The sequence below is a fragment of the Vombatus ursinus genome, unplaced genomic scaffold, assembly GCF_900497805.2.
Source record: "Vombatus ursinus unplaced genomic scaffold, bare-nosed wombat genome assembly UNPS02014798.1, whole genome shotgun sequence".
Taxonomy (NCBI): domain Eukaryota; kingdom Metazoa; phylum Chordata; class Mammalia; order Diprotodontia; family Vombatidae; genus Vombatus; species Vombatus ursinus.
In genome coordinates this window covers 47571051-47582376 of record NW_020954576.1, presented here as the reverse complement: position 1 = coordinate 47582376, position 11326 = coordinate 47571051, and the positions used below count along the sequence as shown (strand labels likewise).

Here is an 11326-nt window from a genome sequence, read left to right as displayed (position 1 = left end):
TTCTTCTTCTTCTTCTTCTTCTTCTTCTTCTTCTTCTTCTTCTTCTTCTTCTTCTTCTTCTTCTTTCTTCTTCTTCTTCTTCTTCTTCTTCTTCTTCTTCTTCTTCTTCGTGACTTGCCCAGGATCACACAACTAGTAAGTCTGAGACTGGATTTGAATTCAGGTCCTCTTGACTCCAGGCCTTACTGGTTTATCTACTGTACCACCTCACTGCCCCATCTTATAAACTTCTAATGGTGATATAATATAATAGAAAGCACACTATGGAGTCAGGAACCTCTGATGGTTATTACCCAAGTGACGTTCATAATTTCCTCTTGTGTACAATGAGAGGTTGAATTCAATGGCCTTTGAGATCCCATGATAACACTTATCCTGTCTGTGCAGATGACTCCTAAACCTATTTCTACCATCTTAATCTTGTTCTTTATCTTTGGTCTGCTTGCTAGATATTGGATGTCCCACATGCATCACAAACTTAGCGTGTCCAAAACAGGACTCGTTATTTTCCCCCCTCTAAACCTTGCTCTTTCTGTTGAAGCAGCCACCATCCTTTCAGTCACCCAGACTCATACTACATAATCATCTTTGACTTATTGCCTTCACGTATTATAGATGAAAGTAGTCTAAGAGCTATTCTCTAAATTTGGCTTTCTAGTTCCCACCTCTGTGCTTTTGCCTAGGCTGAGCCCAATGCTTGGAAGGCATCTCCTTCTCACCTCTGCCTCCAAGAATCCCTCAGCCTCTCTCCTGACTTGGGTGCCACTTGCATTGGCCTTAAAGGTATCACCCCCCCCCCCGTTGTCAGTAAGCTTTGCCTTTTAGAATTATCTTACATTCATCTGCATAAATGCTCCATCCCTCCAAAAGAATGTAAGCCCCTTAAGCACAGGGGCTGTTTTTCTTGACTCTGCACGTTGGAGATACTTGTTAAATTGAATTGAATCTAGCAAACATTTGCTAAGCACAAAACTAGGTTCAAAACACAGTCCTTGCTTTTAAAGAGCTGACAATCACAGATGCTGCCCTGCTAGCTTCATGCTGGGGTGCTCCCCTCCTACCCAGCCATTCAATTCAGTTAAACAAGCATTGATTAAGCTCCTACTCAGTGCAAGGCATGGCAGCTAGGTGATGCAGTGGACAGAGGACAAGGCTTGGAATCAGACTTACTAGCTATGTGACCCCGGGCAAGTCCCTTAACCCTGTTTGCCTCAGTTTCCTCATCTATAAAATGAGCTGGAGAAGGAAATGACAGACCACTCCAGTATTTTCACCAAGAAAACCCCAAATAGGATGATGAAGAGTTGGAAAAATAACTGAAAACAGCCACTGTGCAAGCCACTGAAAATACAAAGACAAAAACACTGATTTAAGGAAGTAATTCGAAAAAAAAAAGTCTGAAAAGATGGGCTTGAGCCAGAGCAAGAAGGGCTGTGAATGCCAATCATAGGAGTTTATATTTGACTCTGGAGGCAATAGGGAGTGGCTGAAACTTCTTGACCAGGGCAGTGACATATTTTTATCACTTCAGCATGGCCTTAGGAATATCACTTTGGCTGCTATAGGGAAAATGGATCAGAAAAGGAAAGAGGTTGAAAGCAGGGAGACCAACGCAAAGGCTATTGCATCATTTTACATATTACATCATTTTAAAAAAATTATTAATCGGTTTTGCTGATTTTTTTTCTCTTTTTATCAAAAAGAAATCTTTATTATAAGGGGTGACTCTCTGGTGGGAGGGGAGGCGAGCAGAATTCAGGCTGAGAAAAGGCCACTGGGATCCTTCTTGGTAGCTCTGTAAAGTATTCCTTTGGTAATTTGACTGGTATGCCACTGATTCAGTAAATTAGTTTAGGTAGGATTATCATTTTTACTATATTGGCCTGGCTTCCCCTCTACTCTCTCTTCACAGAAATGTAAGAGTAACTGGGCCAGTTATCTCAGCAGGGAGGCAGGAAAAGGGCCAGGAGGAAGTGTGAGTGACAGCAGTTTCAAAGTTGTCAAGGAAACAAAAGGCCCAGGCCCACTGGAGGCCTGAGACAGTTGGTGTTTATCTCCTGATGTCATTATTTCCTGATTGATCTTAGATGGCTTCCTCCCTTCCGACAACTTCTCCATTCCACCCCACAATGGCAATGGCCTCTGAGCTAACTCGTGTCTCTGAGGAGTCAGTTCCAAGGACCAGAAATCTTGCCTTTCCACCTTACTGGAAAGGAGCTCCTAGCTGTAACGGCTACATCATTCACCTCTACTTTATAAAGGGGGAGAAACGGAAATTAGATTGCTGTTAGGGGAAGCTTTTTGGTTGCATCCATGCCCAGAGGTCTTAGGGTAAATTCTATTGCAATGTTAACAGCCTGTCACAGTGAGTTATGGCCTTGGTACTGAACTGGAGGGACATCAGACTCGCACCTCTGACTGTCCATCCTCTGACCTCCCTATACAATAATGACCAAGGGCAGGCATCATCTCTCTCCTACCAGAGTTGTAACTAGGGTGGAGTAATCAGAGCTTTTCCTCAGGACATCAAAATTTAGAGGGCAAAAAAATTTAACATACGCATTCATTGAGCAGTGAAGAAATCCCTATAGTAACTAAGTCTCCCTCCTGCACAGTTAAATTTATTATAATTGCATCCTGGATTATTTTGATATCTTGCATTACAAAGCTGATCTGAAGGTACCTCTCTAGGTGTCTTGCCCCAGAGATATCTCTTTCTACTTCACCTGGCACCAAAATTGCTAGTTATACCTCAGCCTCCCACATACCTTCCTTCCTACTCTTGCCAACTCCAAACTTTTATATGCTTCCAAACCTTCCAATCAATGCAACAAGCATTTAGTAAACAACTACTATGTGTAGTGCACCATGCTGAGTGCTGAGAGTAATTTAAAAATTAGCTAAACTATGGCGCTTCCTCTCATAGAGTTTGTGACCTATGATCTGGTAGGAGGGCAGATGGCATGCACGAATTTATTTCAATTAAATTAAAAGTCATTTTTTATGTACTTACTTTATGCAAAGCACGGTGCTAACCTTTTCCCATTGCTCTGTGAAAGTACCTTCCACACCCTACCTAATTCATAGTCATCCTTCTACACCTTCTAATTGCACCATCTATTTAATTGTATCCATCTTTCTAATTGTACCTTCTATCTTTCTAATTGTTCCATCTTAAAGCCTCCTTGTCATTGTTGACACTAACCCTCTCTCAGTACCTCAGTCCCTAGTGAAAAGGGCACTCAATTTAGAGCCAGAAATCTTGGCATTTGATTCTGACTCTTCTCTTACTAATTAGAGGAACTTAGGCAAGTTACTTTATATCTCTGAGTCTCAGTTTTCACATCTGAAAATGCGGGTAATGATACTTATACTGGAAACTTTAGCGGCCAGTCCAGGTAAAGTGCTTCCTAAGTGGCCAGCAATGAAGCATTAATTATTTTAAATGTATATTTCCCTTAATATGATTAGAAGAATGCCAGGATTTTAGACCTGGAGAAAGATCTAGAGATTGCCTGTGCTTATTTGGGAGACAACTGGGCAAGTCATTATTTGTTTTTTCTTTCTAGGAGACAATACCACCATGAGTCCAATGGTTAGTGGAAGGATCAGGTAGGTAAGATACCAGCATGTAAGATTCAGGATCGTATGGGAGTAGCCATGGAAGAGGGGTCCATCTGGCGTCCATAAACTGAAGGCAGATGGACTTAGAGGATTGCAGCAGAGGGAGCCTGAAGAAGTTGAAATAGGGAGGGTATAGAGGCTTGGCAGTCACTGCATGGCATGGTTAAACTGGGTCTATATGGGGAGGCTTTGCTCATTTTCCACTTTGTCTTTCTCCAGCTTTATCATAGTTATCACCATCCTGATCTCTTCTGTCAGTGTGCTCCTTCTTATCCTGCTCTGTGTTGGTATCATGTCTATGATGCTGAAGAAGTGGAGAAATAAGAGTGAGTTTTTTTGTATTCTTCAGCTATTTACTACATGCCCACTCTGGGCGAGGGGTGGTAAATTGCATCAGCCTAGCATGGTGCGCTTCTGTAGGGGATAATAGACACATGGGCTGACTCCTAGACATGAATACCTTACACCCTATTCTTCAGGGTTCTTGGGCACAGTGCAAACTGGTTGTGCAAATTGGTTCAGTGCAAACACTAAACAGATTTACAGTACAGAGTCAATTTTTTTAGGGCTTGAATTATTATTTTATTGATTGTCTAGACTTAAGAAAATGATGGAAAAATATTAATAATACAGATTAAATTTAGAAATGTGTTTTGTTTTTCAGAGACCTGGTTATTAAAAATTTAGCAATACACTCCTGGTTGGACCACATAGTTATTTCTTCCTTTTTTTTCTGTCTTTTAAAAATATATATAATTAATTAATTGATTGATTTTTATTTTTCAACATTCATTTCCATAAGATTTTGAGTTTTAAATTTTCTCCCTCTCCTCCTCGACCCTCCCCAAGACAGCATGCAGTCTGTTGTAGGTTCTACTTATACATTCATATTAAGCATATTTTCACATTAGTCATGATATAAAGAAGAATTAGAACTAGTGGTAGGAACCATGAGAAAGAAGAAACAAAACAAAACAACAAAGAAAAGGAGAGCATATAGTATGCTTCCATCTGCATTCAGACTCCAAAGTTCTTTCTCTGGATGTGGACAGCATTTTCCATCATGAGTCTTTTGGAGTTGTCTTAGATACTTGCATTGCTGAGAAGAGCTAAGTCTATCAAAGTCAGTCATCACACAATGTGGCTTTTACTGTGTACAATGTTATCCTAGTTTTGCTCATTTCACTCAGCATCAGTTCATATAAGTCTTTCCAGGTTTTTCTGAAGTCTGCCTGCTCATCATTTCATATAGTACAATAGTATTTAATTACATTCATATACTACAACTTGCTCAGTCATTCCCCAATTGATGGGCATCCCCTCAATTTTCAATTCTTTGATGAGTTTTTTTCTTTTTAAAAAATAATTTTTATTTCTTTTTTAAAAATTTCCCAATTACATGTAAATTTTTGAAAGACATTCTTTATTTAAAATTTTGAGTTCTGAACTCTCCCTCTTCCTCCCAACTCTCCCCCACCTCTTGAGAAGCTAAGCAATATGGTGTCCATTACACATGTGAAGTCATACAAAACATATTTCCATATTATCAGTACCATTTATTTGTGTTGAAAACCACATATATGTATAACTATTTTCCTGAATACATTGAGGCCTTTTGATTTTATGAAGGCTTTGTAACCATTAAGGCCACAAGTAGTCAGCCAGTAAATATTTATTAAGCACCCACTATGAGTAGAGTTTGGGGCAGTTAGATGGCTTAGTGGATAGAGAGCTGGGCCTGGAGTCAGGAAGACATGAATTCAAATGCAGCTTCAAACACTTACTAGCTATGTGACCCTGAACAAGGCACATAACTTAACACACTACTTAACCTCTGTTTACCTTAATGCACTGGAGAAAGAAAATGGCAAACCACTCCAGTATCTTTGCCAAGAAAACCCCAAGGACAATATGATTCATGGGGTCACGAAGAATCAAGCATGACTAAACAACTGAACAACAGCAACAATGAATCAGGCACTGTGATAAGAGCTGGGGAAACAAAGAAAGGCAAAAATCAATTCTAACTCTCAAGGAACTCATAATGGGGAGACAACATGCCAACTGTGTACAAACAAGCTTTTGTTGTTGTTGAGTTGTTTCAGTTGTGACCAACTCTCTGTGACCCCATCTGAGGTTTTCTTGGCAAAGATATTGGGATGGTTTGCCATTTCCTTCTCTAGCTCATTTTTACAGGTGAGGAAACTGAGGCAAACAGGGTAAAGTGACTTGTCCAGGGTCACACAGTTAATAAGTGTCTGAGGCCATATTTGAACTCAGGAAGGTTAGTCAGCCTGACTCCAAGCCCAGCACTTTATCTACTGTGCCACCTAGCTATGTTGGAGGCTAAATTGGAAGTAATCAGTTCAGACAGTTCAATGAGATTCTACAATCAAAAATGTTGTTGCCTGGTGGCTAACCATCTCTGGGGATGAATCTTCTTAGCTTAACATCTCAGTGACTTGTCTAGGGTTGCATGGACAGTGTCTGTCAGAGACCACATTTGAACAGGTCTTTCCAGTTCCAAAGCTGGCTCTCTAAACACTACTACATGCTTCCTCGCTTTATATAACAGACATTTAATAAATGCTTATTGGATTGAACTGATTTACAATTTCCACCCATTGCTCCTAGTTTTGGCCCCAGAACACGCATCTTCTCATCCTTATAAAAGCCTTTCAAATGCCTGAAGACAACTGTCATGTCTCTCCTAAGTCTTCTCTTGTCCAGGTTAAACATCCCAAGTTCCCTCAACCAAATGGATGTCATGGTCTTGAGAACCTTCCCTATCCTGGCTATCCTTTCCTGGTTACTGTCTTCCTTATCAATATTCTTCCTAAAATGTGGTAGCCAGACATCCAGACATGATGAGCCATTAGAAAAGGACTTTGGTGGAGGATATATGCAGAACACATCAATGACAATGGTAATATTGAAACCAACTCTTAGTAACTTACTTTAAATATTTTGCTAAATCAATGGATCCACGATTACATTATTGTTACATTATTATAAAAATTATATTATAACATTATTATTATTTATTATTATTACACCCATGCATACACCATACAGATGGGAACCATCCCATCCCATGTGATCTCGTATAATTATTTCTCACGTCTTTCTAGAAAATCTCTAAGGTTGCTCAGATGCTTTCCTTGGCTGGTTGGTTGGTTTTTCCCCAGTGTTTCACAAATGATAGTGCAGGATCCAGTCTATCCTGAGCACTTTAAATATAACACAAAATGAAAAGCCAACTTATTAAGTACTTATGCCAATAGGCTCTGTCCTGCTTAGTCTCCCCATGACACCTTGGGAGCTGAGCTAGATACATACATGGATGCCGAAGGAGCTAGTGCAACAGTTAGAATGTCTGTGTGTCAAAGAGGAAGACAGAGAGATGGCACAATGCTTGATTTGGAGTCACAAGGTCCTTGGAAACTTACTAGTGGAGTGACACTAGGCAAATCACTTAACCTCTTTGCCTCAGTTTCCTCATCTGTAAAGTGGTGCCATGGATAGAACACTGGAACTGGAATTAGGAAATTCTTGTTTAGTCATTTTTCAGTCACGTCCAACTCTTTGTGACCCCATTCAGGGTTTTCATGCAGAAACACTGGAGTGGTTTGCCACTCCAGCTCATTCTACAGATGAGGAAAGTGAGACAAACAGGATTATGTGACTTGCCTAGGGTTACACAGCTCATAAGTATCTGAGGCCAGATGTGAGCTTAGGTTTTGATTTGAGGCCCAGTACTCTATCCACTGTACCACCTAGGAACTCAAAAAGAGCTGAGTTCAAATCCAACCTCAGACACTTTGGACCTTTAAACTCTTTTTGCCTCAGTTGCCTCAATTGTAAGATAAGGATATTTCCTAGGGTTATTGTGAGGATCAAATGAGATAAGATTTGTAAAGCACTCAGCACAATACCTGACACAGAGCAAGTACTACCTAAATACCAGTAATACTACTACTACTAATAATAATGTATCAAACCCTTTTGTTTTCATAATAATAATTTTTTAATAAGGAAGGGATTGAATTCAATGGCCTCCAAGGCTCTCAATCTATGATGCCACGAGTCACATTAGAATCCAACCCCAAATGCAGTCAATTCTGGCCAAAGAGCTACCTTTCCTTCCGAGAACTGGGAATTAAGATGGGAGTTTCAACCTGGTCACACCAATGGAGTGGACCAACATATTTAAGGGATGAGTTTGCCCTTTTTTGTCTGATTGTGGGTTTTATTTTTTTTTAGGGCTTCTCAAGAAACAGAAGAGATGGAACAATTTTCTCTTGAAGTCCAAGGTAAGAGATCCAAAGAGTAAAACCAGAAAGTACTCCCTGAATATCCAAGTCAAGCAATGCTGCCATTTCTTAGATGGACTCCGACATAGACAGTGGACAAATACTGGCTAATCTCACCCAAGACCTTACTTCATTCTTTAGAAATGATGTTACACTGGCAAGTAATTCTATAGGAACTATTTTTACAAAAAACATACTAGTGACGAACAATGGTACCTCAAGGTTTGGGGATGTTATAGTAGAGTGGTCATTATTGTTATTTTTGGTCTAGAGCTGTCAGTGTAGGCAACTCTTGGTATGGAAACTTCCTCTACTGAGCAAGTTGGCCACTCATCTGTAATTTATGGTTTTATTTGATTAGGACAATGAGAAGCTGGGTGACTTGTCAATGGTCACACAGATAGTACAGAAGCACAGTGATATAATGGAAAGAGCAACGGATTTGGAGTCAGAGAACTTGGGTTCAGATCCCACCTTTATTACTTACTATATTGTGACCTTGGGTGAATCACTTAATTTAACCTCCTTGGGCCTCACTTTCTTGATAAAATGAGGTGGGTGTGTGGATTATATGGCCTCTGGGAGTGATTTCTAGCTCTAAACCTTTCATCCTGTGTATCAGAGTCAGAACTTGAACCCAGGTCTTTTGACTCCAAGGCTGGTCCTTCATTCAGTATGCCAGGGTTTGATTATGATGTATTAATGATTTGATCCTGAAGTGACATGTATAAATTTGATGATATTCATCCAGGAGCTACCTGAATATCATTAAGTACAACTGAGCATCCTGTAAACAACAGGAAAGCGATTAATTCCCTCTGACTAATCAAATTTGCCTGCCTTTCCCTTGCTCTTAGCCCTCACCCCCAAAGTTAGCCTCATCCCTCATGATCTCACAATGAGAACTCAGCATTTCATTTATCAAACAGATAAATCAATGTGTCTTTGGGAGACCAGAAGTTTCCAATGGTCTATCTAACCAGATGTTCTGTCTTGGAAGGCTGTAGATTACCAACCCGATGCAATATATTCCAATGTGATCAACCTGGTTGCCCAGAAGGAAGATGATTTTGCCATTTATGCCAACATACCACGTTTCCAGTGCCCCAGGAAAACCTCACCTGTTGTCACTTATGCTCCTGACCAAATGGAACATCCTTCCGGTGTATTCCTCTGATGGAGGACCAGAAGACTATTCTGGAATGAGAGGATGCAGAGATGAGAGGTGGCGGACTGCAAAGAAGGTGGTGGAAGAGAGTTGCCAAGCTTAGCATGATGAGATTTATGTATTTTTTTAAACTGACCACCAGCCCTCATGTTTATAGGGACAGAGATGAGAGCATGAATTTTTTTAAAAGTGTCTTGGAAATACAGGAAATATTTAAATATTTAAATGTCCTTTAAATAGGACAGACAGCTCAAGTCTAACAGAGTTATCAGTAGTATATGACAGGACTGGGGAGATGGGCACACCGCCACTCATGCAGCCCCAAAATGTCCAAGCAAAACATCATTTTGTATCAAGTTGGAAGTAAAAAATCAGAGACCAGACAGCTGATGTGATTGCCATCCCACGGCAAGGGGTGAGGAGCTGGGACCTTTGGAATCAGCAGAGTGTAGTGGGAAGAATGCTAGATTTAGAATCAGTCTTCAAATCCTCAGGCACTCCTCTGACTTCAGTCACTTCACCTCTCTGGGTCTCAGTTTCCTCATCTGTAAAATGAAGGCATTGGACTAGATCTGGGGTTCTTAACCTTTGTGTGTATGTCACGGATCACTTTGGTTAGTCTGGTAAAGCCAATGGACCCCATCTCAGAATAATGGTTTTAAATATGTAAAATATTTTAGATATATAAAATAAAATACTTGGGATTACAAAGGAAACTAATGATATCAAAATAAAGATTTGTTTGTTTGTTTGTTTTAATGCCATCCAAATTCTCAGATCCCCTGAAATCTATCTTCAGACGTCAGGTTAAAAATCCTTAGACTAGGTCAGAGGTATCCTGAACCAGATTAAAATGTCACTGGGAAATATTTAACAAAATAAATGAAAATAAAATAAAATGTAGCTAACATTACATTTTAAATCTAAGTCAACATGCTGCCTGCTGGGATCCTTATGTACAGTGTCTGGCAAATGGCAGACACTTAATATATGTTTACTGATTGATTGAATAGTGGTTCCCATTTCTATCTAAGGTTGATGCCACTGGAGCAGATGACTTCCAAGGGCCCCTCTAGCTGTAGAATAGAGAGTCTATGTTCCCCACACCCCCACTTCTCCCTCCTTACTCTATAACTATTTTTTTGCTATTGCCTAACAGTAGTCATATTAAACAAAACAACAGCAAACCCCAAACAATAATGCCCCAAGCAAGAAATGAAAAAGTCATTGAATCACCCAAACTACCCTTCTTGTGATTGTCCTGACTTCTTTTATAAGCCAAACCCCAGAGCTGCTGGGGTGATGACACCCCTACTGGTGCTACTAGTACTTACTTAGCCTTTAGGGGGAAGGGAACCAGAATTCATTAAGCACTTACTCTGTGCCAGGTGCTGTGCTAAATGCTTTACAATTTGATCCTCACAACAACCCTGGCAGGGAAGTGCTATTATTATCATATTTTACAGTTGAAGAAACTGAGTCAGGCAGAAGTTAAGTGACTGCCCAAGGTCACATAGTCAGGAAGTATCTAAGGCCAGATTTGAATTCAGATCTTCCTGACTCTAGGCCCAGTGCTCTATCCACTGTGCCACCTATTGCCCTATACTCTCCTGGTCTTAGTGGGAGCAAAGGTTCTTAAACCCCTTAATTCACCAGAGGAGAAAAAATACCTAAATTTTTCATTTTAAAAATTTAGTGATTTTTGTTAATCACTTTCATTTTTGAACAGATTCCTCCTCCTTACTACCAGTAAGCCATCTCTTGTAATAAAGAATTTTTTAAAAAAGAGAGAAAACAGTTCAGCAAAATCAACTAACATATCAACCTCATCTGACAGTATACACACATATGTGTATACATATACATACCCATACATAAATAGATACATATATGTATGTACATATATATTATACATACATACATATATATGCATACACACACACACACACACACACACACACACACATTGCATCTGTAGTCCCTTACCTCTGGAACAAACGGAGAGAAGAAATGGTGCATTTTCTCATCTCTTCTCTGAGGGCATCTTTGGTCCTTCAATTACCTAGCATTTGGTTTGCTTTTTGGCTCTTTCCATGGGTATTGTCATAGTCACTATGCCTCTTGTATTCCTGGTTCTGCTTATTTCACAATGTATTGATTTATATGACTTCTCATGATTCTCTTCTTTATATCTATTATTTCTTATAGCAAAGGAAATATG

General features: G+C 39.8%; 1 protein-coding gene across 2 annotated transcripts in view; it reads left to right on the top strand.

The window, feature by feature from the left end:
* The window catches only part of LOC114049498, a 24959-nt gene extending 15219 nt beyond the window's left edge, over positions 1-9740 (top strand). For both annotated transcript variants that reach the window (XM_027870739.1, XM_027870740.1), the window contains exons 3-6: positions 3570-3612; positions 3844-3950; positions 7888-7937; positions 8938-9740. In XM_027870739.1, coding sequence (XP_027726540.1) covers positions 3570-3612; positions 3844-3950; positions 7888-7937; positions 8938-9114 — 377 coding nt within the window. In that variant the 3' untranslated portion in view covers positions 9115-9740. The remainder of the gene's footprint in view (positions 1-3569; positions 3613-3843; positions 3951-7887; positions 7938-8937) is intronic.
* Positions 9741-11326: the final 1586 nt, after the last annotated feature.